The sequence below is a fragment of the Ammospiza caudacuta genome, chromosome 21 (genome assembly GCF_027887145.1).
Source record: "Ammospiza caudacuta isolate bAmmCau1 chromosome 21, bAmmCau1.pri, whole genome shotgun sequence".
Lineage (NCBI taxonomy): Eukaryota > Metazoa > Chordata > Aves > Passeriformes > Passerellidae > Ammospiza > Ammospiza caudacuta.
Genome location: NC_080613.1, coordinates 2,424,838 through 2,451,413, shown reverse-complemented (window position 1 = coordinate 2,451,413; position 26,576 = coordinate 2,424,838). Strand labels below are relative to the sequence as shown.

At 42.7% G+C, this 26,576-nt stretch overlaps 1 protein-coding gene across 1 annotated transcript; it reads left to right on the top strand.

Annotated features, from left to right (window-relative positions):
* Nucleotides 1-758: 758 nt before the first annotated feature.
* Nucleotides 759-24,849, top strand: QSOX2 (quiescin sulfhydryl oxidase 2). Its single transcript, XM_058818202.1, has 12 exons — nucleotides 759-1,092; nucleotides 5,625-5,725; nucleotides 6,894-6,942; nucleotides 8,003-8,111; nucleotides 8,299-8,389; nucleotides 9,708-9,853; nucleotides 10,387-10,530; nucleotides 12,289-12,418; nucleotides 14,273-14,395; nucleotides 15,428-15,578; nucleotides 19,000-19,188; nucleotides 21,255-24,849. Exons 1-12 carry the CDS (start codon nucleotides 759-761, stop codon nucleotides 21,803-21,805), a joined length of 2,118 nt encoding a protein of 705 aa, XP_058674185.1. The 3' UTR covers nucleotides 21,806-24,849.
* Nucleotides 24,850-26,576: the final 1,727 nt, after the last annotated feature.

Below are 26,576 nucleotides of genomic sequence, written 5' to 3'. Positions count from 1 at the left end.
ATTTATGGAAAGGACAGAGCTTCTCTCAAACCACCTACACACAGCCTTTTATCAGAGCTTCAGTCGGAGGAGAGAGGCTCTTCCCTGCCGAGAGAGGTGATTAGGGATAAAAGAGCTCTCGACCCAAAGGCTGCTCTGCTTTCATCTCTGCTCAGCGAGAAAACTCATGAAGTTCAAACTTCTCTTTCTATATAAATTATCACATAAATTCGGCCACCGAGTGATCTCACAGAATGGGTAAGACAGGAGAGGACCACACTGAGTCCGGCAGTGCGAGCTCCTGGGCCAGCAGGGTTATCCCAGAGTCAGGATCTTGTCCCGACGGCTCTGGAACATCTCCGGTCAGGGACGCTCCAAACCCTCCTGGGCAACCTGCTCCTGTGCGTGGCACCGGTGACGAGCGCTTCTCTAATACTTGGAGCTTGTCGGTTGCTCTCTGTTTCTCTGAATCAAACATCAAAGAACATTATTTTTAAATAAAATTTTATATAATCCGTATTTTGCAGCACTCGGGGGACGCGGAGAGTCCTTGTTCCCCTCTGGGACACCGGGCGGTGGTCCCTGCTTCCCAGAGGGACACGGACAGTCCCGTCAGGGGCATGGACAATCCCCGCTCCTCTCAGGGGACACGGAGGGTCCCCTCAGGAACACGGACAATCCTGGCTCCTCCAAGGAACACGGGACGCTCGCTGCTCCCCTCAGGGACGCGAGTCAGAGCGCGCTGCCCTCAGACCGCGCTACCCTCAGGCCGTGCCGCCATGGCCGGCGCGTTGCTATGGCGCGGCCCCGCCCCGCCCCTCTCCGTGCGTCCCAACATGGCGGCGGCGGGCGGGGGCCGGCGGGCGCTGTTCCCGCTCCCGGTCCCGCTCCCCGTGCCGCTCCCGGTGCTGCTCCTGGTGCTGCTGGCGGCCGCCGCCACGGCGCGCCTGTACCGGCCCGGGCACGACCCGCTGACCGTGCTGACGGCCGGCTCCGTGCGGCCGGCGCTGCTCAACTCCTCCGCCGCCTGGGTGGTGCAGTTCTACAGCTCGTCCTGCGGCCACTGCATCGCCTTCGCGCCCACCTGGCGAGCGCTGGCGGGGGACGTCAAAGGTGAGGCTCGGAGCGGGTCACCGCCCACGGCCCCGCCGGCCCGGCCGCTGGCCCGCGGCCCTTCGCGGCCTCCCGCCGTGCCCGGAGCCGGTGCAGGGCCGCGGCGGTGCCTGGCGGTGCCCCGGGGGGCGCTGGGCTGGGGGACCGCGGGGCCTCGGTCGCTGTGTCACCGGCGGGCCACGGCACGTGTGCCCGGGGCTGTGTGAGCATCACCTCATTCCCTGCCCTGGTGTGTGAGCATCATCTTCATCCCCAGTCCTGGTGTGTGAGCATCACCTCATTCCCTGCCCTGGTGTGTGAGCATCATCTTCATCCCCAGTCCTGGTGTGTGAGCATCACCCTCATTCCCTGCTCTGGTGTGTGAGCATCACCCTCATTCCCTGCCCTGGTGTGTGAGCATCACCCTCATCTGCTCTGCTGTGTGAGCATCACCTCATTCCCTGCCCTGGTGTGTGAGCATCACCCCATCCCCTGCTCTGGTGTGTGAGCATCACCTCATACCCTGCTCAGGTGCTGCCACACAGCCAAAATAGCGCATGGGACAGAGCAAGGGGTGCATGGTGGAAGCACACCTCCAAATTAAAGGTTTTAAAAGAATCCAGGCATAAAACTTTACCTTGCATGCACACAGCAGTGTGGTTTGCATGTAAGTGTCCCTGTGAAGCCGAGGTTTGTTTACACTGAACTCTTGAAGGCATGATGTTTGTCTTTTAAATGTTTTATCAAGAGAACAGCTTGTTTCAGAGGATAAGCAAAAAATACTGTGATACTGGAGAGGCTGTGCACATATTAATTTATATCTTGCAAATTCAGTGTGGATGGGCACAAAGGGGGAAAAGTGCCACCAGAAAATAATACAAAAATCAAGCAAAGTGAGAACAAGGTTTCATATTTATCAATTAGTGACTTTAAAAGTAATGGTGGCATCTACAGTTTATGCTCAGGGACCTGCCTTGCTGTCTCTTAGCCTGCTCAGTTTTTTTGGCAGGTGCTGAAGAGTTTTACTCTATTTGTAGATGTAAGGAAACAAACAGGCCCCTGAGGTATCAATTAAAGTTCAGTACTTCTGCTGAGATCAGATTTGTAGGAAATGTTATGCTTAATATAGCAGTGTAAAAGGCTTTTAAACTATTCTTAATTCAGATTTCACCCAGGAGATGTTTCCAGGATGGATTCAGCAGTTTTTAATGCGCTCGTTGTTTAACTTTGAGAGGAACTGAAGAGCTCTGGCCATTCTGTGACACTCTGAAAAGCATTAACAGCTCACATGAAATGTAGGTGAAGTATTAGGTGTGCATTTAGATCTCTGGAAATGGAAACCCACCCTAAAATAGGCGTATCACACACTGAGGAATTATGATTGGTGAGCAAAGACTCAAAAGCAGAGAAACACAGAACTGTCATGGTTTTCAGAGCGCTTCAAATACTCCTTACTTGCATGAGGGGTTTGTTTATAAACCAGTAACTTTCTTCTGTTTAATTTGCATAAGTTTATGTAACATTTTCTCTCCTGCTTTAATCTGCTCATGGCCAAAATAATATTAGATCTTCTTTGAAGTAACAAGGAGGTCTTTGAGCACAGCAGTGGAGAGCAGGAAGAGCCCAAACTGGCCAGAGCTTTGGTCAAAATAAGACAGGGATTTAGGTAGGATTACAGCAGTGTGATGCCTTTGTAACTTGTAAAGACTTCCTAAAATACACATTTTCTTCCTCACCAGCAGACATGGTAACTGCAGATGCTGTTATACACTTGTATCACTGCAATCAGTTAAAGGCCTCTCTCCTTTCATCCATTGAGCTTTTATGAAAACTTTCATTTACAAAGTGGATTTTGAATGCTTGTGGACATTGGCACAACCAGCAAATGCTGTTGGCTTTTGGTGTTATTTGTCAGCCAAATATTTCCATTTTCAAGTTGGGTGAATGGATTTTAGGAGACTGAGAACAGTCACACTTTTCATTCATAGCTTCAGCAAAGAAACCAAACCCAAAACATTTTGCCCACTTAATCTGTCTCAACATTTCTTTTTCAAAGATATTTACTCATCTGCTAGGATATTAAAGGATTTCCTTGAGGATGCAGAACTCCTAGATCACTGGGGTTATGTTTGCTGATTTGATGTCCAAACAAAATCCAGTTAAATTGGTGCAATAGCTTTGTCCAAAAAAGGCCTGTGCTAATAGACCTAATTTCAGTTTTGTTTCTCATTTGTTAAATCTTGGCAATAGTACCATTGCAGACTTCACAGCAGAACATAATCCTCCTGAAAAATAGGATCAATGCTTGCTTTTGTGTAATTTATGTTTTTATTTTGATACTCCCTCTCAGAAAAGGCTTTAAGCTCAGTCAGTGCTGCTGCTTTCCTAATCTCACATTTCATTTTATTGCAGCACTAGCCAAAGTGGCCATTAGAGTTAATTATCCTTTTTCTGTCTAAAAGATGATTAAGTTTAATCAGCAAAATACATACAGGCTGGAATTATGTGTAGTGACAAACCCTTGGAATTCACACATAGGACAACCTGTGAATTATACACAGAATCATACACAGAATTAGTTCACTCCTCAGGATTTGGAGTAACTGTACAAATTTAGCAGGTTTTGTTTCAAATCCATAATAAAGATTTCCTTCTAGAAACTTTTCTTTGAACACATTTGGTGGGGAGCTGCAGTCACCTTGTTCAGGAAGCAGCCAAGTGTCAAAACAGGCAAGTCTCAAGGAGCTCTGAGAGAGAGGTGCCTGTGATCAGCATTTTACCCCCCTGACTGAAACTTCCTGATGGAAAACAGCCAGGTTTATGGGAAGGAAGTGAATTCCTTTTAATTCTTTGTGCCATTCCTCACGTGGGAGGTTTGACCCACCTGCAGGATTCCAGTTTGTCCGACACAGCCCTGACATTCCCTTGAGCTTGTTTAGCATAAACAGAGATTCTCATGGTTAATGCACCCCTCATCTGCCTCTTTCCCTTCGCTTGTGAGTCAGTATTTCAAACCCACTAATGCTAATTTCAAATTAATCAGCATTTTGTAAAAAGCCAGCCCAGGCCACAGCGCTGCAGTAACTCCAGGGTGTCAGCTGTGCACTCCAGCAGCTCTGGCGCCCCTTGGAAAGCAGAAGCTCCGTTTCCAGCAGCAGGAATGTTAAGCAGCACATCCCAGCTGGTGCTCTTTAACCCTGGTGTTTAGCTGGGGTGGCGCTGCTTTGTTGTGTGGGGTTATTTGCATTGAGCTCAGAGAGCTCCCATTCATGGCCAGGAGGAGGATCCAGACAGGTGGAAAAAAGAGGAGGAGTGGTGAAAGTTGAATGGAGGAGATAACCAGAAGCCAAACTTTTCTTTTGTGTTTTGCATTTTATTTGATGAAATGGGCTGTTGTGTGCTTTGTGCTGCTGTGAATGGGTGCCCATCTGCTCTCCTGGTGCCCGCTCAGCTCTTGGCATGTTCAGCACAAACCTCTCCATCAGCTGCCCTGGCCTCCTCCAAACACAAGGAAAGGTCAAGATAAATTTCACAGACCAGAACTGTCCATCAGCTCTTGAACTTGATGAAGCTTTCATGCTCTTTCCTATAAAAGCATGTTTAATTTTAGTGCTTTTTAAATTTTATTGGGAATTGTGAGGGACCTTCAAATTCTGCCCACGGCTGGTTTGATTTAACTTTGCTTCAAAAAGCAGCTGTCCAAGGATTCTCTTGGAGTGGTTCTTCCTTGAAGTGATTGCTGCAGCAGAGGCTGGCTCAAAAAGATAAATTCCCAGCAAAAAGAGAAGGAAAAAGCTGTAAGTTAGTTGAAAGCTTTTATTGAAGTTATATAAGCATATTTATGGAAATCCTTGAACTCTCATGGTTATTGCTATAAAGGAAAGTCAGAGTGATGCTCAAACTCAACTATTGAACACTGCTTAAAACTCAGGTATTTTGGGGGTATAACTAATGTATTTGTGAACGATATTGCCAGATAAATGCAGCTTTCAGCAGACACTACATGAGCTGGGGGTGTGTGTAATTCTGAGGCCTCTCAGAAAACTCTTAAGTTGGAGAAAAAGCAGCTTGTTAAAAAAGCTCTAATACAAGGTGTATCAGATTTATGGGTTTGTAATTGACAGCCATGTGGATGAGTAACTGTTGGGTGAATTTTATTCAGTTATATGCATTCTGCATGCTCTATTTTATGAGCACAGCTAATGGGAAAAAGCTGAGGAATTCAATCCAGCTCCTTGCAAGTGTTGGATTGGCCCTGATTTCATCACCCCTGGAACTGCTGCGTTGTGTGCTGGGATTCCTCTGGTTCAGGTGCATGGAAAACACTGATGCAGCCAAGAAAAACAGGGAGGTTTTAGTTATTTTAAAAATCAGTAAATTGTGTTACACTGGGGGATGGGAATGAATGGCAAATGAGAATCGACCCAGGGCTGGATTTTTGTGCCACTGGAATCTCTGAGTCCTGCTGCTGGTTTCCATGGGAAGCAAGGTAATTCATCAGCTGGGATCCATGGTCACTCCTGCTGAAAATTGAAAGATATCTTTGTTTGCAGACTGGGAATCTGCAATTAGAGTTGGAGTGCTGGACTGTGGGGAAGAAGGGAACTATGAGACGTGCAAGGAATATGGGATTCACTACTACCCAACCCTCAGGGTAAGTGCAGAACATCCTGCCTTGGGCAAATGGTGCATGTTTTCTGGTAATTAAACTGGGTAACTCATTGTTCTGTAGCTGGAGTTTTGCTTTGCTGAGAAAACTGCAGAGTTGATAAAAGATTAATTTGAGGGGGTTTTGCTGAAGGCAAGAGCTGATGCAGCTGTTTTGAGCAGCAATTCAGTTCTGAATCTGAAAAATTCTTATGTAAAGAAGGTATCGTTCTGTAAAGTATCATGCTATCACATCTATATAACCCCTAATTTCAATAGATTTATTAGATAATAAACATTTGTATAAATATTTTCCAAATTCAGCTGTTACAGGATTATTAATAATGTTTTTAGTTTTGGTGTGTGGAAGTAAAGGGGACACATTGAAATTGCCTTGTGAAAACAGCTGATTGCATGACCAATTAAAAATTTACCCTTGATAGATCCTTCACTATTTTTGTGATTAGTTTCATAATATTTTTCATAATAAAATGCTTAAACTGCCTTTTAAAGAGGATGCCACATTAGCCAACATCTGCCATTGTTCATTTTTATACAATTTTTACCTTCTAGTCAGTCTGTATTAATCACATTATTAAGTATGAGCAGAATGTGATGGATGGAGAGGGTTGAATAAACTGTTTGTGATAACAGGAGACATTCCAATATAGGATCTGTGATCTTTTACCTTGATAGTAAAACCAATACTTTTATTTTCTTTTACTCTCCAAAGTTTTAGGTGTAAATTGTGATATCCTCTTTATTAAACACTGAATTTTTCCATGTTATTTTTTTGTAGCAGAAGGCAGCCAAGCTCCCTTAGATCTCCTGTTTAACCACTGGAGGGAGTTGGAAAATGTGAATAGTGTTCCACATGCACACACAGTTGGTAGCACAGATTTGGTGATCAGTTCATTTGTGTTTGGGTTAAAGTTTGCAGTGCAGGATCAATACACACCATTGAATTATGCATTAAGGGATTTTTCCTACTGCCCTCAGGTAGGTGGGAAGCAGCTTTTTGGAACTCATAGGCTAAGAGGGAAACTGTCTCCTGAGCAGAAAAATAAAAATGTTTTGTAGTTACAGCTGTAAAAGTAAAAACTCTTTAAAGCTTTTTTTGTTCCTAAACTGGGCTTTTTTGTCTGATAGAGTGACTTTTCTTTTCTCACACACAGTACTTCAAAGCATTTACAAAGCAATTCACAACTGGAGAAAATTACCAAGGTAAGAACATTTTACTGTGAGAAATTCCCAGAGCAGTTTTCCTGTCAGCTAGGGCTGTGTCACACAACAAGCAAAATCCTGTCAGTTCCTTTGGGCAGGGATGGGGTGGACACTAAATAGCTCTTTAAACAGAATATTTCAAGTATTCCAGGAAGTGTTAATCAGAACATTTCTTCAAGAAACTTGGGAATAACATTTCCTTTTTTTTTTTTTTAATGAAGCTCTTAATTTCCACAAATGGCTTGTTAATTTTTTTTAATCCCTTTTTTCCCACCACCCTCCTCATCAGCATGAGATCCAGTTTGCTCAATGCTGCCTTTTGATCCTTCAGCCATTTTCCAGGCATCCTGAGTTGCACTGGGAGAGCCCCTATTCACATGGTGACTCCCTGAAAATAGGCTTAGCCCAGGGTTTGTCAGGATCACAGCTTGAGGTGGTTTGTCTGGGACAAAAGTGATGTTGTCCTTTTCCATGGATGAACATTTAAAAGGCCAGAGGTCAGAGGAGAGACCACCTGCACCATTAACCCTTCCTGTACAAGGGAACCTTACTTTTACCTCTTGGGCATTTATTTTCTGCTTTTTTCCTCTTCTTTTAAAGCAAATAAAATATTATCACACTTCAGTTATTTCCTCCTCTTGTTCCATGGCTTTGTGTCCTCTCCATTTGGTAGGAATAATATATCTTGGCAGGTTTTAATTTGTGGTTATTATCCTGCTGAAGTTGCCCACAGCAACTACTGTGAAAATGTTCACATTGAGAATCAAGCATTGTTTGAAGAGAAAATCAGCAAGGCAGGCAGATGGATACATTTGGAAAAGTCTTGAGGTTTTATTAATTTTAGGATGGGATGACAGCTTTCAAATATGATCTCACAGCAACATTAAAATGAAATCCTACAACCAAATCCTTTTCTCCAGCCAGATAATATGCTGAGTTGTAAGTCTGAATTTAAAGCAAAAACCTGACCCAGAAAAGCATGCACAACAAACCTTCATGTGAGTCATTTTCCCCCAGTTTTCTGAAGGGTTTTGTGTGGTTTTTTTGGAACTGTTCTCAGCAGGAGGAGATCGAGAGCTGCAGACCCTTCGTCAGATGATGATTGACTTCCTGCAGAACCATTCCCAGGAGCTGAGGCCTCCTGCTTGCCCACCACTGGATCCAGTGTTGTAAGTTCCTTGGTTTCAAATGTAGCTGCTCTCTGTTCACTCAGTTAATTAAATAAACTGTAGAAAATTAAAAACCTTTTTTAAAAGTTTTTTCATACCGGTTGTGCTATGAGATTGTAAAAGAAAATTCCATGGTAACAGTGGGTGTATTGCATTCTGTGCTAAATTGCTTTTCTTTTCCTCAAAGGTCCAGTGATCTCCCATCTCTTTTTGACAAGAGCAGCCACCACTACACAGCCATTGTGTTTGAGAGCAACAGCTCCTACGTGGGCCGAGAGGTAACGTGGGACCTTGAGGGACAGAGTGGCTGTGGATGGATGTCACCAGAAAGCAGCTGGATTTGAGCTTATTTAGCCAAACAACAGCTCCCTGAATGCAGCACTGGAGCAGGTCACACGTGTTTGGGGGATCATTAAACCCAGGGATTTTATTGGGCTGTGGTGTTCACTCACACTCGTACAAAATAATGTGATGTCATGTTAACTTCTTCCATTCTTATTTTAGTAGTAGGTTAATTTATCAATTTCATTCTCAGCACAATTTTCTTTCAAGAATTTGAAAGATCACATCAAAAATATTGCCAGATTACATTATTGTTTTGTTACTACTAGAGAACCATTTTTAGTACTCATTTTTCTGGACAACTGTTTGTAATAATCTAAACTCTCCAGTTCCCTTTCTTCACATATAAATTTGTAGAAATTAAGATGGTAGCATAAAGCAGTTCAGAAACACAGAGGAAGTCTTTAGGTTTTGCTTCCCAATAAAATATTTGATTTGGTATCACTTCCCCACCTAATGAGCCTCTTGTTAGCTTAGACAACTGTTACTTTTCTCTTCCTGCTAAGGATAAGTGAAGAAAAAAAAATGCATAATTACCCAAGTATAATCTGTGTGGAAACATCCAGTGTCTGCAAATGTTTCTAATTGGATTTGATGCTGAGGTGGCCCAGTGTCATGAGTGGAGGAGGTTGTGCTGCCAGGAGTGGGAATCACTCTGGGGTCAGGCTCATTCCAGCCATTTGTTCTCTGGGAGCTGCTGTGGTGGTGCAAGTGGGCATTACTGAAGAAATGTGAAGGTTATAAAGTTCTCAGCTTTTTATCACACTGTTTTTATTATCTACAGTTAGAGGGGAAGACAGAGTCATTTGGTTAGCACAAAGTGGAGTCTGCTTTCAGGATAAAAAATGTTTGTTAGTGTTATGTAGTATTTGAGCTTTATAGAACAGTTTAGTGAAACAGAAAATAGCATTGTTTTCATGTTTACAACACAAGACAAAATGGACAAACTTTCCCATACTGCTGAAGAAAAGGAGGCCATGTGTCATCACTGATGGAAGGAAGGAGGAAAAGACCAGAACAGACCAAGAAAAACTAAAATTAAAAAAGGAAAATAGGAGTAATAATTTCTAGAGAAGAGTAAATCTTCTTTAAGTGAAATTGTTTGTGTGCACGGAGCAGCCACAGCTGCACTTCCTGCAAACAGCTTAATGATGCCCTTAAAGGATGATGCACTTCACCTGTTTATGTGTCTTGTCCTGCAAGATTGGCTGTTCCCTGAACAATGTATAATGCATGGCATCCTCTCATTCCCAGGTTATCTTAGATCTGATCCAGTATGAAAACATCGTGGTGAGGAGAGCCCTGAATTTTGATAAACCTTTCCTGGAGAAACTGGGGATCACCTCAGTCCCCTCATGCTACCTGATACAGCCCAATGGCAGCCATGGATTAATTAACAAGTAAGTAATTATCTGTCACTGGGTTGTGGGGATGTTCACTTAACTGATAAAAGTGTCAGGATTTGATGTCCTGACACCTCATCAATACATTGTACTCCCTGAACTTGTGTGTTCCCTATATTATCAATAAAATACCTAATACTGCTTTTACTTATTACTGTTGTCTATTTATAGCTTCAATTTATTACTATGATAGTTCTGAAATTAAAAAAATATCTTTGGAATAAAAGTGGAAAAAATAAATGAAGCATTAAAATTCTTAAGAAAACCCATTTCTTGTGTAACATGAATTGACATTTAGATTAACATTTTTTGTTCTTATTTTGAACAGAATTTCACACCCATAATCCAAGTGATTTGTTATTCATAAATTGAACATTATTTGTTTTCACTTTGTATCAAAACAGGCCATGCTGCACTAGGACTGTAAAACATAAACCAAAGTGAATATTTTATTTTATAAATACAGTTATTTGCTTTGGGCATTCACTTAGTCTGAGATTACAATTATCTCTCTCTTTGTCCATTTGCAGTTTGAAGCCTCTACGATCTTTCTTTTCTTCATATTTAAAGTCACTGCCAGGTGTAAGGAAAAAACTCCTTCTGCCTCTGCAGCTGCCTGCTCCAGAAAACAAAGAGGAGAGCACAGAAATAAAGGTGTGGAAAGAGTTTGATAAGTAAGTGATTCCCTTGATTTTTATAAATTTAGTTATTAAAAATCACCTGCAGCTTTTTCCTGTCACGTGGGAAGCTGAGCTGTAATTTATTATAAAATCCTAGAGCAGTTCCATATTTTACTTCATTTCACTCCATTCAGTTCAGTTGTGAGCAGCTTTTCAAACAATACACAGGTGAAATTAGTGAGGTATTTTGGTTTTAGCAGCAAATGTCTGCACTGCTCTGGAAGGAATGTTTTTACCAAAAGTGTTGTGAAATATTCAATTGCCTTGAAAATACCAAGGACTTATCACCCACTACCTGAAAGAAGTGAACAGTGTCCCTGAAAAAATAAATTAAATAAATTATGAGTTAAAATACCAAGCTGTAACGTTTCTGTAGGAGATTCTCTGTGTGTGCAGTAGTGAAACAGTGCCCACTGGAAAGGGCTTGTCAAATGCAAGTATAATAGAAAATACTAAAGTCACTGTAAAAGATGTTTATCACCCCAAATCCCCTGAGGTTTATCTTCACCCTCTTTCCCTCTTTGAGAGAAGGATGCAAAGCCTGTGCAGAGAGATAATCCCTCAGCATCTTTAGATGGAAAAGATGTGGGGCTGAGTGCTTTCATATAATACTTATTTTCCTTTCATGGACACTATTAGTGTCATCTTCTTTCAGTGACTATTAGAAAATACTTTATGTGGAACATTCAGTTAGCAAAACAACTTAGTTAAATTGAGCTGCTTTCCAGCAAGGCAAAATCTTGTTGACATGAATCTCCACTCCAAGTATCTTCTAAATAGGATCCTTTTGGAGAACCTCCTGCATTCATGTGGATGTCTCTTTATTTAAGAAACTTGAAGCAGAATTTTGCTGGTTTTTATAACTTCAGTGAGTACTTTATTAATTAAGGAGATAAATTCAGAATAAGTCTGTAGCTTAAATTAAATTATAATTGTAATATATATGATTATAGATGATTCTGTCTTTTAATATGTTCTTTCCTGCATACTATTTAGAAGGTGGGAGCAGCCAGTTTTTTCAATGTTTGTTGTTTAATTCTGATTTTTTAGCAACAGCAGTGCTGCTGAACTTTTACAAGAAGTGTGAATTTGCTGAACTTCTGTTTGTTCAGTTCCTTTGCTCTGTCTCACACTGCCTGAAAAGCATTGAAAGCTGGGGCTGTGTGCCTGCTGTAATTGTACTTTGTAAAGCAGGTTTAGTTATGAAGATATTTGGCTGTGAGAAGGAACTTGGAAAATGTTTTATTTGGTTTATATGGTTTACTTGTGCCTGTCAGAACTCTTGTCTTTAGAGCTGCTGTGTTTTAACTGGGAGGTGAAGGACCTGCAGTAAAACTGCTGCATTTGGGAGAGGATTTCTAATTCAGTCCTTCCCAACACTGCCATTTCCATTTCCAGTCTTGTTTGCACCCCTGCCCTGTGTGGGATCCCCTGTTGTTCAGGGCATGTCCTGTTTCTGTCTGTGGTCAGCCCAGCAGGGAAGCTGTAATTTCCTTACACCAGGGCTGTAATTTCATTACAAGGTAAAGCTGGCTGGGAAGCAAAAAGTTCTGTCAGGTATCAAAAAACTTTCTCATGTGTGGCTGTGCCTCAATTTTCCAAACTCTGCTTGTGCCACTGAGGGTGGGCAGGACTGCAGTCGCTCAGGGGGGACTTTAATGACATTTCTGCCATTATTTTACCCGGTGAGGGTGAGGGAAGGGCTGCAGGAGGCTGCCAGAGCCTGCAGGGTTATTGATTGATGTGTTCCAGGTCCAGGCTGTACGTGGCTGACCTTGAGTCAGGATTGCATTTCCTGCTCCGCGTGGAGCTGGCCACGCACAAGGCGCTCGAGGGAGCTGAGCTGAAAACCTTCAAGGACTTTGTCACCATCTCTGCCAAGGTAGGCACTGCTGGGCTCTGATTGTTTGTGGAGATGAAGTGGCTGCAGCAGAAAATTTATTGTGGGGCATAAGTCTCTCAGAGTGTCTGCACAGTGTTTGAGTGTGTGCATCCTCAGTAGCTTCAAACACAGTCTGGTGGGTTTATTTAAAGGCTGTTTTTGAGGTATTGTTTGCTGTTCTGACATACTTACAGGGTTAAAATGCAATTTAATTTCACCTTAGGGGACTCGAAATTAAATAAAGCTTAAATAGTCTGCAGCATATTGAACAAACACTGTAAATATAGTCCATTTATCAGATTTTCAGGATAAGTGGCTATTGTTGCTCAGTGGGATTAAACCAACCTTTGTTTTTCATTCTTGACTTTTGAATTTCATTAATGCATACTTGGCAAATGCTGTTCTATTTAGAGATGTTAGTAGCTTCTGTCTGAATTTTGAATATAATTGAGGTGCTGATTTTGATTAAGTAGGTATTCAAAAATAACTGAGCTATTGAATATAATTATTTAAAAATTTAAAATGCTTATGTGTTACATTTGCATAAAAATAAAATACCTAAAATATAATGTGATATGACTTGAAAAAATTTAAAATCATTTTGCTTTATAATGCCAGCTTCCTGAAATGACCAATATATCTTTATTTTTACTCCCCGTGTAGCTCACACTATGTTTTATTTTTAACAAGTGAATCAATAACTCTTAAGGGAATAATAAGGCCTATATGAACCATTTCCAAATATCTGGGTTTATCTGAGAATCAGACAGACAGTTCCTTACCCAGCCAGCTCCCCCCTGCAGCCATCAGAGGTCAGAAATCTGCAGCTGGCCTCATTTCTTTAAGAAAGTGTGTGGTAATCTTTCCATCATATTATCCCCAGAGCATCCTCTGCTCTTCCCCATGGCCAGCTGATGTCATTTGATTCCCTGGCTGTTGTGATAAATGGGGAATATTCTCTTTTAGGTGTCTGCTCATCTCCCCTGCCCTGTCCCACCAGGAGTTGCTATCCTTTATTTGCATTTTTTTTCAGTCATGTAACACTTTTCTCACTTCTCTCATTCATATTTTCAGGTGTTAGAAAGTTTTTTATATTCTTCTCCTGTTCATGGTGATGGTCAATCCAAAGGCATAAAAATCTCTGATTCTCTGCCTGGGGAGTTTTCATGACTGAAATTCTGCTCCCTCTGGAAGGGTCCTAAAGAATGGCAGATACTTGACTTAATTCTGTAATAATTCCAACCCTCATTAAAGCAAAATAGCCTTTCTGCTGTAAAATAATGGCCTTACCACTGATTTTCAGTTCCTCACACTCATCTGCCAGGCTGTGGCTCTGTAAGTTGTGAGTTAAGGAACTCCTCATTCCAGATCACTTTGGAAATCACTGCTACACATGAAAGGAAAATGTTCTTCCGGGTAACAGCTCCTAAACTGACAGAAATCTGACTAAAAAGAACTAATTTTTGAGATTGATCCTTCAGAAATGAGAGGGATTTCAGCCTCTCTGTTGCACTGAGGTGTTTTGTTCTGTTTTGAGCAACATTCTGAACTGAATTACCTTAATGTGAAATCCTAGATAATGTCAAGTTGTTCTGTAGCATTCCTGCCTGCTAAGAATTCTAAAATTTTAAAAATTTTTAACATTTTGCGCAAAAAACTTGTTGAATTTTGTAAGCAAAGACTGGTGTGAGATGGCTTTTTACTGCAAGCAGAACAAGTAATTAATTTGCTCATCAGAGAACAAAATAAAGCATTTCACAGACAACAAAAACACTTGGATAAAACCAAAAGCTCATTGCTAATGAGATTTGTGCTTGAAAATGTTTTCTTCTTTGTTTTTTTTATTTTTCTCAGCTTTTTCCTGGCCGTCAGCCTGTGGTGAAGTTGCTAGAGACCTTGCAGGAGTGGCTGGTGAGCCTTCCATTAGACAAAATCCCTTATGATGCTATCCTGGATCTGGTCAACAACAAAATGCGGGTAAGCTGTTGCCAGTGCCAGCATCAAACAGGGCATTAGGACAGGATAAGATTCTATATCAATCTAAGACATCACTTACTGCTGCTCCCCCACTCATAATGGAGTTATAAGAAGGTTAAAATGAAAATAAAGTGAAATCGTTAGCAGAAAAAAAACAACCAACCCACATCCACGCAAAGAAATTGAAATGAGAGAATTGAAACATCCAATCCTGGGTGGTTTTGTAACGAGCAAGCAATACTTGTTCCCTAATGTCATCCCCAGGGATGCAAGATTCCCAGAGGATATTTCTGATTCACTATGCCTGCTGTCAGCACGATTCTCTTGAAGGTCAGAGTTTAAGTGATGGGAAATTTTCCCACTGAAATGTGCATTATTCCTGAAGAGTTCCCCCAAATTCTCTCCAATTTCCCTGCTGGAATCCCATCCCACTTTGGCAAAGCCCTGTCACATGGTTGTCTTTGCACAGAACTTCACCATTTCTTCCCTTTTTCTGTCTGAAATTTGAAAGCCTCCTGTGCATTTTAGGAAGAGAAAAGTCTCAGAAATTGAAATCTTGCACTGAGTTTCAGGTGCAATGAATAAGGAGTGGGTTTGTCCCAAGAAGAAATAATATGGAATTTTACAGCCAGTGAAGGCTTTATACTGTAAATAATGTAAACCTTGTGCAGTAATAGGGAATTTTGGATGTGCCCAGGGGAGCTCTGGCAGTGTACAGGAATGTTTTCATGTGTTGTGTTTAAACAAAAAAAATCTTCACAGGTTAAACTTCTTTGTGTGCTCTGTCAGACTGATTTCAGTAGGTGTGATGTCAATGGTTAACAATTTGTGTCTTGTCCAAAAGAGATGAGTTTCATGATGATGCTTCAGAGTATCTGAGACATGAGGGTTTTTGTGTGCCTGAAGCATGAATTAAGAATTGCAGAAAGTAATTTATTGTTCTTTACTCTGGATCACCTCAATGGTACCACACTCAGTACATTTAGGCCCCAGAGCAGCACACACCTTAAATAAATCTCTTTTTTTTTGCAGATTTCTGGGATATTTCTGCCCAGGAAAGTGCAGTGGGTTGGCTGCCAGGGCAGCAGACCAGAGCTGAGAGGCTACAGCTGCTCCCTCTGGAAGCTGTTCCACACCCTCACTGTCCAGGCTGCACTGAGGCCAAAAGCTTTGCTGAACACAGGTGAGCAGCAAATATTTTTTGGTGTGTAAATCCTGAAGGAATCAGTTTGTGGAGCAGAGTGGCTGCAGGGCTGCACCAGCAGGGGTCAGAGCTTGGCTGCAGCAGGAAGGTTTGGAATGTGCTAAATCAAGTGTGTGGGTCTAAAGCTGGGAATAATAACACAGGAAAAAGAAAAAAGAAAAAACAAAAAGAGAATTTCAAGCAAAGAAATGTTGAGCTCCCTGAAAAGTGATGAAAACGATTCAGGTTAACTAAGGTTGCACTGAGAATGAAATTTGAGGAAAATGAGGTTTTACCATCCAGTTAAGTAGCTATAAAAGATGTACAGCCATTAGCTGATCTTTCTGTAATGTTATTTATTAAATACTGCATGTTACAACTTTAGTTTATTTTTTTTTCAGTTGAATGTACCTGTCATTAATCCCTGCAGTGATTTACTGCTTTGCCAGCACTCTGTAAAATTGCTCATTTTTAGACTTGCAGCATCTTGTGAAGCTGAGTGTTAATATTCTGGTGATGATTCCTGTTTAAGAAACATGCTGGTCATAAAATCTATTCTCCTCACCCAATGAAAATAGAATCACTAATGCTAAAATTGGGGTTTTATTTTTGCCAGGACAGTGCTTTGTTTGTTTACAGTCGTATTTATTTTTCATTTAAAGCCTTTTAAATGTCTTTTCTAAGGAATATAGGAATTCTACATGGACATCATAAAACTCAGAAATTTTCCATTTACCAGTTGTTGATTGTATGTTTAAAAGGATTTTACTATTTCACATTTTAGATCCATACATTTGTCCAGCATTGTTTGCATCAGAGTGAAAATCCTTCAAATCTGAATAATGCTCCTGCAGAACAGGCTTTTTTTGATAGCACATCATTCTGTTGTTGATTTTTGTTTCTGTTTTTGTTTGTTTTTCATGGGGCAGTAGATTTAATTTCTTCAGTTTAGTGCAGTGAGTTTGGGGGGTTTGTGCTGGATGATTCTGAGCTGTTCAGCAGGATCCTGCATATCTTAAATTTCCCCTTTTTAGTCCCAAAGTGTTCTGATTAAATCTATTAATTCTTAATATTTAACAACACAAAATTGCCCCTCAAATTGTGTGTTTCAGGCATGAGCCTGAAGTTAAAAATACATTGTAGGACCTGAGAACTCTTTGGCACAGTTAACCCTGGCTGTAAATCGGGCCAGATATGTGATGATCACTTCTTATGGTGAAAGAATTGGGTCAGTCTGAGACTGTGGGATTATGTCTTGGGAGGTTTTCCTCTCCTTATTGCTTGTTTAAATCCCATCTACTAAAAAGCATGATGTACTCCCTAATCCTTCCCACCACAGGTAGGGTTTTATGCTTCTTGTCCACTTTAAAGATTAGGGTTACCCTGAATTGCAGTAGTTTGGGAGGAAAGAGAAAAGGAGGATTACACAATGATACATGGCAGATGTTAATAGAAGATTCATCTGGGGGCTGATAAAAGAAAAACAACCAAAATGAGCCATTTTGCAATTGTTTGCTTTCTGAAGCAGATGGGTTTGTCCTGATCGTCCCCTCTGCTCGAGGGCCTGGCACTCTGGGTGAACTCCTGTGCCTTTCTGGATAAAATGATTTTATTGGGTTCTGGTTGAGACATTTTAATGCTGAGTGGGGAAATCTGAACCTGGGAGTCGCAGGAGGGATCCAGAGGAACTCAGAGCTGCTCACAGCCAAGGGTGTGTAAAATCATTGTAGAAATCATTTCCTGAGCTCACTTCATTGCAAGAAGTGTGGTTTTAGGTAACAGGATGTCTTGGTGTGAATAGAACAGGCTTGTGGATTTTATAATAAATTATCTGGCATTTTTAAATCTAGTGCTGAATTTGACAGATCTCCCCACAAAATGAATTTTCAAGGGTGTACCATTGCACAGGAGAACAAATGAAATTAAATTTGTGTATGAATCTCTTGTTTCTCTACAAAGAGGTAATTTTCTGGTTGTGTTTATTGTCTTTCCTAAATACATATTTCAATATAAATGGTAAAACTGTTCTGCCTGAAATTCGTTTTAACTTCCAAAATAATTTTCCAGCCTTTCTTTTAATGCAGTAATTTAATCTGCTTTAATCTCATAGCTTTTATTTATACAGGTCTGTTCAATCACAGATATTGAATGGCTGAGGAGAAATCAGGGTTTTTTTAGGATTTCTTTTGGGCTTTAAAGAAGAATCTCTTTTTGTCTTAAAGAATACCCTCTTGTTGTTCTAAATAAATCTGTTGATGACAATCTTTATGTATTTCCCATATCTATAACAGATGAGTGCTCTGATAGTTTGAGCAGTTTTGTTGATTTTTTTCCCCAAGAAAACAAAGCAATAGTAAATTACTCATGGTGTTCAGCAGCAGGAGTCTGTAATTTGATCAATCTGCACCATAAAATGTGTTTAATTTGACAAGTGTGTGCCTGTGGTAACACAGGACATTTTAAAATACATTTTGACATAATTTACTGGGGCAATTAAGCATGAATCAGAAATTCTTTGTGACAGAGATGAAACCATTAGGATTTCAACAAATTATATCAGGTTTTCAAGGCACTTAGAGAAGTGAGGAGCTACCTGCTGACACAAGAAAGGCCACAAAGTTCCCAACGTGTGCAGCCTCATCTTCCTGCTGAATTCATTATTTTTTGCATTATCTTTAGTGTGGAAATGTGAATGTTTTAAAAAGAATCACGTGTTTGTGTTTATTTTAGCAGGAATTCCTGATTTATTCTCCCAAGTGTTGCTCAGCAGCTGCTCTGTGCATTCAGAGCCTGCCAAAAAAGCCATGGAATTAATAATTCTAATGAGATTGTGGAGCTCTCTAATTCCTCAGAATTGAGGAGTAACAAACAGCCCTCACAGGCACCTTGTGCAGGACTCACAGAGAGGGTTTGACTCTTGATTTTCAGTAGCAAAGTCACCATAACTTCAGTGCCTGGCCATGAATATAGAGATGAATGCAAAATATAAACATTTATATATTAAATTTATATATTGGGCAAGAGCTTGGAGAAAGTCTCTAATTCCATAGGAGTTGTGGCATACAGAAAGTGTGAATTTTGTATATTTTAACAATTTCACAGTGTTCTCTGTTAAAACTAATGTCTGATTTTGATTAACTAAGTTTGGTTTTCCCCTGAAATTTTAAGATACTCTGAAAAGAGAAATTTTGCTGTAGAGGTACTTGACTTTTATTTGGTTTTGGTGTTCAGGGTAGCTTTGAGCACAGTTGTACATACTGAATGTGTGTAGGTGTGGTACAAACAGCCACTTTAAATTGCAAAAGTGATTTATTTCAGCTCAGGTATCAGTTCTGTGGAACAAGAATGGAGCAAATTTTCCTTTCCTTCTCCCCCCTTCACTTCCCTGCTGCTGGAGCTGTGTCTGTCCCTTGTCTTGCAGGCCTGGAGGACAACCCCCAAATTGTGCTGCAGGTGATGAGGAGATACATCCAGCACTTCTTTGGCTGCAAGGCTTGTGCTCAGCACTTTGAGGAGATGGCCAAAGAATCCATGGATTCTGTGAAGAGCTTGGACCAGGCTGTTCTGTGGCTCTGGGAGAAGCACAACGTGGTCAACAACAGGCTGGCAGGTAGGGGAGAGAAACTCCTGAGGATGAAAATCATCATTTTCAGAGCTGGTTTCTTCTGATACTCCACCTGTTGCTTGGTCAGACTTTTTCCAAATCAAAGGAGCAATTCAGCTGCTTAGCAGTGGATAAAAAATAATTGCATTTCTTTGTGTACCAGTTTAGGGTTAAAACCTACCTTTGTTTGGTTTGGAAAATGATGGCAATTGAACAAAAGGCTTCAAGCCTCAATTCTTGGCAGATCAGCAGCTGAATAAAATAGAATTACTGTATAAGGGAAACCTGTGCCCCCTCCAGATCCCTGTGTTTCCAGTTGGAAGTGCTGTTAAAATACTGGTTGTGTTTAATCCATTCTGTTATGGAGGTATCAAGTAACTAAAGCACTAAAGAAAATTGGTTTCTCTTTGCACTAAATCCCTGTCTGCTGTTATGGATCTGGGTAATGCAGCATTAGTTACAATTTCAATATGCTACATTGTGTTCATATTATGCTCCTGCTGCATTCCCAAGATTTATGAAGAATTAAATACTGCTGTGAGTACAAACAGTTTGCCTCCTTTCTCTGAGGAGAAAAAAGGTAAATAATAAGAGATTAAATAAAAACATCCTCTAATTTTGGTTCCTTTAACAGGCAACTCCTGTGGACTTGGAGTTGCCAAGTGGTGGAGCAATGCACTTATTTAGAACATTATGGTATTGGAAAACTCACATGGATATTGATTTAGGTGATGCAGCAGCCAGCTAAAATACCCTTTTAGTAAGAACTATAAACACACTGGAATAAATAATAATGTTAAATTATGCTTTTTCAGTTTGCTAAAATTTCTCTGTGGGACAGTGATGTATTTTCACCCTTAAAAGCTGCATCTGTATTTGTGGTGCTGAGTGAGAAATGATGTTTGGTCAATGAAAGCACCTTGGGGTGGGGGTCAGGAGGTGCCTGGATATGGCTCTGCCCTATTGAATTATTCCCTGTTCCTGTGGAATGCACAGGATTTACAGCATTTCCCTCTTTGGCAGGAAAACACAAAGTACAGGGAGCTTTCTGTTTGTAACCTTGCTGTAGCACATTTTGTTTCTGTATTTTTTTTATTGCAACAAATTGATTGCTGAGTGATCTTTAGGATAAAAAAACCAATTTGTTCTTTTGCTCATAGATATCAAGGAGACAAATATTTTTAAATGTCTTTTGAATCCCTATTTTACCCAAAATCATGGGGAAGTTTCCTGCTTTTAAAAAGAATAAAGATAATAAAATGAGAATAAAATGCAAAATTATTATTTTTTAAATATTCTAAGTGCTAGTGTACTAATCAGGTTAATAAATTAGGGGTTTTACCAGGTAGAGATTTTTTTTCTAAAAATTATCTCCATTCCCATTTTAAAATATTGATTTTTAGAGCAAAGTGTGAGACCAGCTGCAGTGTTCAGCTCAGAAATATGGCCAGAGCTGTGAGCATCTGAAATGTTAAAATCAGATCTAATTCAATACAGTGTTACATATGTAAAGACTTGGTTTTTAGCTGAAAAATCCATCTTAAACATGAAGATGGCTTTTAAAATACTGATATTTGTTCTGGCAATGATGCAGAGCTGTGGAAAAGCAAGCTTGGGATGGAAAGGTTCACAACACAGAAACATGAAAATATCTGAGTGTCTGGCCTTGGAGCTGCTCTTGCAAACCAGGCAGAAAACAGGGATTAAGGAGTGAAAAGAGCAGTTTGTTTTGCACCATAATTCAGGTTAACCCTGCAGGGCCCAGGCTGTTGGGTGTTCCTGCCTTCTAAAAGCAGCAATTGCAGGATTTGGAGTTGGGATTGAAATGCTGCAGCTTTTACTGTGAGAAAAGGGAAATAATTGTGAGTTAGTGTTTGTATTTTGAAATGTTTGGGGTCAGAATTGATGAGAAGTTGCAAATTTGTGATTGTCTCTGTTTAATTCAGTTATTGTGCTGTGGCTTTTTATGCCAACCTCACTGGAAGTGGAAAGCACTCCCTGGGCTGATGGTGCAGCTTACCCTGGTCATCCCTCCTGACTTTCTCCATTTCTATTTTTCTCCTCCCAATTAGGTGACTTGACTGAAGATCCAAAATTCCCCAAAGTTCAGTGGCCAACTCCAGACATTTGTCCTGCATGCCATGAAGAAATCAAAGGGCTGCACAGCTGGAATGAGGAGCAAGTCCTGCAATTCCTCAAGTCCCACTACAGCAGCGAGAATCTTCTCTATCAATACACCCAGAGCCAGGCTGAGCCCAGTGACAACGAGCAGGGAGACACGAGGGAGCTGAAAGACAAAACCCTGCAGAAGAACTCGGGGGGAAATGGAGAAAAGCAGCTCCAGGAGAAGGAGAACCCAGGAGATCCAGGCTCCAAGGGCTTGGAGAAGACAGCGGGGAATCCTGGAGCTGTCCAAGGTAGCGCCAAAGGCGCAGCTGCCTCCGTGAGCCTCAAAGGGACCAGGCAGGCTGTGTCCTTCCTAGGGATTGGATTTTCCAACCTAGACATGAGTCTGTGTGTCATCCTCTATGTGGCATCATCCTTGTTTCTGATGATCATGTACTTCTTTTTCCGGGTCAGGTCCAAGCGCTGGAAAGTGAAGTCTCACCGCTCCTCGGTGTAGGAGCTCGCGCTGTTCGTGGCTCTTGGGTCCCAGACACAGCTTTAATATTTATGATCAGGGATTTTATATGCAGTATTCCTTGGGTCACACCCCTTTCTTCCTGAGGCATTTCCCAGGTGTTCAGCTGAACGGGTGGAGCTGGCCTTGAGATGCCCAGGCTTTGCCCAGGGCCACGTCCATGTCCTCGCACGGGAGCGTTGCATTCGGCAGTTAAGGTTTTTCCACGACTTCCCACCAACATCCTTTACTCATTTCCAGAGTAAACATTGCATTATGCAATCCACTGTGCCTGCTGGAGAAGGAAATTGGATATTGTTTTGTGTATTTTCAAGTCAGGTGTTATGTTTTGTTTTAATTCCATCCAGAGCTGATTTCACCTCCCGAGTGCTGAGCAGTTCCTGAGTGGTACCTTGAGCCTCACTGGGAGAAGCAGGAATTCTGATGATTTTTTTCAGGAAACGCGAGTGCTCCTCTGATTAAATCAATTCTGAAGCTCTGTGACTTTCTGAACTATTATTTACATATTTAAAGGAAGCATTTCATGTTCAAATCATTCATCCATTCTCTGGTGCATTCCAGCCAAGGATATGTGTGTGCCATCACTAGGATGAGAGTTTTGGGGCACAATTAGCAGCCCGGTGCTGATTGCTAAGTAATTATGGTGTTTTCCAGGTGGAAACCAATCCTGACGAACTCTAGGAAAGGAAAACAATGTTTTTAGTGAAGGACAGCAAGGTTTGTGTTACCATGGCAGAACAGATTGGAAAATCTACAACAACTGAGTTTGTTCTGTTGAATTTCTGCATCACAAGAGAGCAATTAACACTTCCCTTGGTATTTCCACCCAGAGCTGCCCTGTTCTGGGATGTCCAGTTCCCTCTAGAGCTCAGTGTGGGGTGCTTGGAGCAACAGTGAGAGGAAATCATGGAAACATTACAAAATCATCCTTGGGAGTAGGAGTTGCTGTGATCCTGGCTGGGGGGGATAATTCACGTCCTGGCTAGTGAAGTTTATAATCCTATCCCATGTAATTGAGCATGTTCTAGTTATCCATTACTTAATCTTTAGTTAATCCTAATAGGTTTTGGCCTCAATGTTTTCTCGTGGCAGTGAGTTCTCCAGATTAATTATGTTATATAAAAAGGCTTTTCCTTTCAATTCTACATTTGCAACTTTTAATTTAATTGAATGTTTGCTGGCTCCTCTGTTACACGAGAAGGACTAAGGGGTCTCTGGCCAATTCCCTGCATTTATACCACTGCTGTGTCCTCCTCTGATTTCCCTCAGAACCCCCAGCACAGAAAGTTTGAAGCCTGGCACCAAAAAAGCACAGAAACCCCACAGGGTTATTTTCTCATAATCAAACATTGGCTGTTCACAAAATTGAGTATTTCTGATGTGTCTCTGCAGCATCCAGCTGGAATGACAGAACTGAGCTGCAAAGATTCACTGTCCCTTGTAGCTGAAGTTTATCACAGTAACACCTGGGGCTGCTGTGAATGTGTCAGAGGGAGAAATCTCAGCTCCCGTGACCCTGTCAGTCCTGCAGAGGGGCTGGCTCTGTGTCCTTAAGGACCCTCAGAATTCCAGAGTTCTGGCAGGAGGAACCATCCTGGGTCTTTCCTCTTTAGGAATTCATGACTCCCATCCTTAGAGCAGCTGGGCTTGGACACTCAAGCACCCTGTGAGCACAAGGGTGGTGCTGAGCCCATGGGGAAGGGGCTCCAGGCTCATCAGGGCCCTTTGGTTTGGGCTGGAACCCAGTGAGAGATCCCAGGGTGAGGCTCATTCAGAGGAAAACCTGGAGATTCCACGCTGACTTTTGAAAATCAGGTAACTTTGGGGTGTTCTCAGCCCACCAGCAAGGATCCTGAGCTTTGAAAGAAAACCCAAACACCAGGAAAACCTAACCCAGCACAGCAGTGTTGGATCTGGAAAACTGAACAAATTAATAATTCCTGCTGTCAGCGTTGCACGTTCTCAAGTTGAAATTCAGCCATTGGTGGTTTAGAATTCCAATACACACACCTGGTTTCATAAGTTGTGACTTATTTTGCTCATTTTTGTCAGCACGTGAAAGCAAAAGGCCTTGGGGGTTTGTAGGGATGATTTTGCCATTAAAAACCAGCAAATGTGGGTTTGGAATAAAGTTTGAGAGGAATAGAGTTTGGAATAAAGTTTTAACTTCCACATTGCTGTGACCCTGCTGCAAACACAACAAAATGAACCAAGACTCAAACTTCAGTGGCTTTTTTTGTCTTTTCAGAGTATGAAAGTATGAAATTAATGAAATTAGGGTATTGCTTGTCCATGTTGGTGCTCCAGCTCTTGCCAGTGAATCAGCAAAAGTCTTCACTTCAGTGTCCTCATCTGGGAAGGTTTTCTTGATTTTGAATTCACTTGAGTAAATCTTGGGTTTGTTTTCTGTTTTTGTAATGACAAATTTTACCATTTTATGTCTCTGTACCAATAGTCCGTGCTGGGAGGTGGGTGATGCTGCCAGGAAAGTGTTTCTGGTTTAAAAATTGCCTCCAAGCCTCACATCCTCAACCTTGGAGTGTTTATTTGTGTGGTGTGTTGTCCTGCAGTGCCACTTCCCTGTGGGAATTGAGCTGTGCTGGGGCAGTCCCTTGGCCCTTTGTAATTCATAATTTCTTTGCTCTCAGGATGTTTTTCAAATAGGAAATATTAAAATAAAAGGAGTAGAATGTGCCAGGAGAGACAAAAGCTGCAAGTGCTAAAGAAACCTGATGAAGTTATTTGTGAGAATTCCTAATTTTCTGTTTCCATCAGTGCATCCACCCTGCTGTTCCTGCACAGAACAAAGGTCCCAGGTGTGGTGTTGCACATGAGGTGTTGAAAATAGTGACAGTACCATTTCAGTAATTTAAATGTTCTATTTATTTGAAGTCAATAACTTGACATCTCCAAGTCTGTTCTGGTTGGGTTGGATTTTTATTGTCTCATTCCTCTCTTGGAAGGAAAAGTGACTGTTTTGTACTAAATTGTAAATGAATGTGCTTGTTTAAAATAAACTGCAAACGTTTGGGCAAAGTGGATGCGTTTGTGCTTTTTATCTGTGTCTGCAAATTGTTTTCAGCTGAACTCTATTGCCAGGACAGCTCATGAACATGTCCATGGTAAACCAGATCCATCCTCTTGGGGAGGTGTATTTTTAAGCCAAGACTTCTCAGGAGCTGCTGGGGAATCTGAAGGAGGGAAGAGAAAATAAACCAGGAATAAATAAATGCTTGAGTGGGTTGGTTTTCATTAATGGTTGTTTTTTTAATTAATGGCAGAAGCCCAAGTGAGGAAGGCCATGGGCAGGAGGGCACAGGAGGGTGTGCAGGGAGAGCAGCACAAGGGCTTTTGTGGGGTCCTGGATGTCACAGCATGAGAGACCATGGGGCTGGCAGGAACTTCTGATGGTCCTGGTGGGTCACAGCCCCTGCCCTCTGTCCTGATGGGACACAGCCCCTGCCCTCTGAATGGGACACAGCCCCTGATCTCTGTCCTGGGTGGGACACAGCCCCTGCCCTCTGTCCTGGTGGGACACAGCCCCTGCCCTCTGAATGGGACACAGCCCCTGCTCTCTGTCCTGGTGGGACACAGCCCCTGCTCTCTGTCCTGGTGGGACACAGCCCCTGCTCTCTGTCCTGGTGGGTCACAGCTCCTGCTCTCTGTCCTGATGGGACACAGCCCCTGCCCTCCCTCCTGCTTGGCCATGGCTGCCCTATCCCTGCCCTGTCACCACCCCACACGTGGGTTTGCTATAAGCGCTTCCTTAGAGGCTCAGACTAAAAATCCACTTAAAAACCGGGCTTAAAAGGGACCGTGTGGCCATCACTGTCCCCAGAAGATGTTCACAACCCTGGGGAGGGCCAGGTGCTGGTGCTGGTGCCACCCGGTGTCGCTGCTCATGGTACCAACCCCACTCGGGCAGGACCCGGACCCCAGCCCCCGCCTGGCGTTCCTGGGTGCTTCATCTGGGGACCCAGTCCTGGTCCCCAGAGTGTCCCCCTGCATTTCCCAGCCTCGCAGGGCTGAGCTGTCCCGCAGAGTGGATCCGGTCCCCTGCCAGAGGAACCAGCCCGGGGACAGCCGCGACCCGGCCCCGCAGGACCCGGAGGAGATGAGGGTGGTCCGGGCCGGTGCCTCGGGGTCCGGGGCTCGCCGGGGGCTCCACGGCCGCCCCCAGGAGCGGGCGAAAGTCCCGGTGCCGCCGCCGGCAGGAGCATATGTGAGTTTGGAGGCTCCCGCCCCTAAGCTGCTTTTATTAATTTGTAATCCCCTGCGAGCAGGAGGTAAAGGGATTCGGGGGATTAACGGGCTCACAGTAACAACCACAATTATCAGCTGCGGCTGCCTGCGGCAAGCGGTGCACACAGGCACGGGGCTCTGCCCGGACAAACACGGCCCCGGCAGCTCCGCACGCGCGGGAAGGCGACAGAAATTGGGGCAGAGCGCAGGCACAGGCTCCGGGCACGGGCACCCCACACTTCACACCCCACACCTGCGGGTACGGTCAGACCCCGGCCCGGCCCCCCGCGCTCCCGCACAGCCCCGGGGCCGCCGCGCTCACAGAAACCCCGCACACACAGCCCCGTCCGTGTCCGCCCCGTCCTCAATTAGCGCAATTAACTTCCTGCGGCCGCCGCACGCCGCTGCCCGCGGCTCAGGCACCGCTACCTCTCGGCGTTCGTTAATTAATTAGCGGCGGGGAAGAGCCCTCCCGCTGCCCGAGGGCGGCGTCGGGGGAGCCCCGCACGGC

Excerpts from the sequence above, each read along its gene's own strand:
- QSOX2 (XM_058818202.1), top strand. The coding sequence starts at position 759 with ATGGCCGGCGCGTTGCTATGGCGCGGCCCCGCCCCGCCCCTCTCCGTG. Across the intron at positions 5,726-6,893 it reads ACTACTACCCAACCCTCAGG|TACTTCAAAGCATTTACAAA; the intron begins GTAAGTGCAGAA and ends TCTCACACACAG. Across the intron at positions 10,531-12,288 it reads GTGTGGAAAGAGTTTGATAA|GTCCAGGCTGTACGTGGCTG; the intron begins GTAAGTGATTCC and ends GATGTGTTCCAG.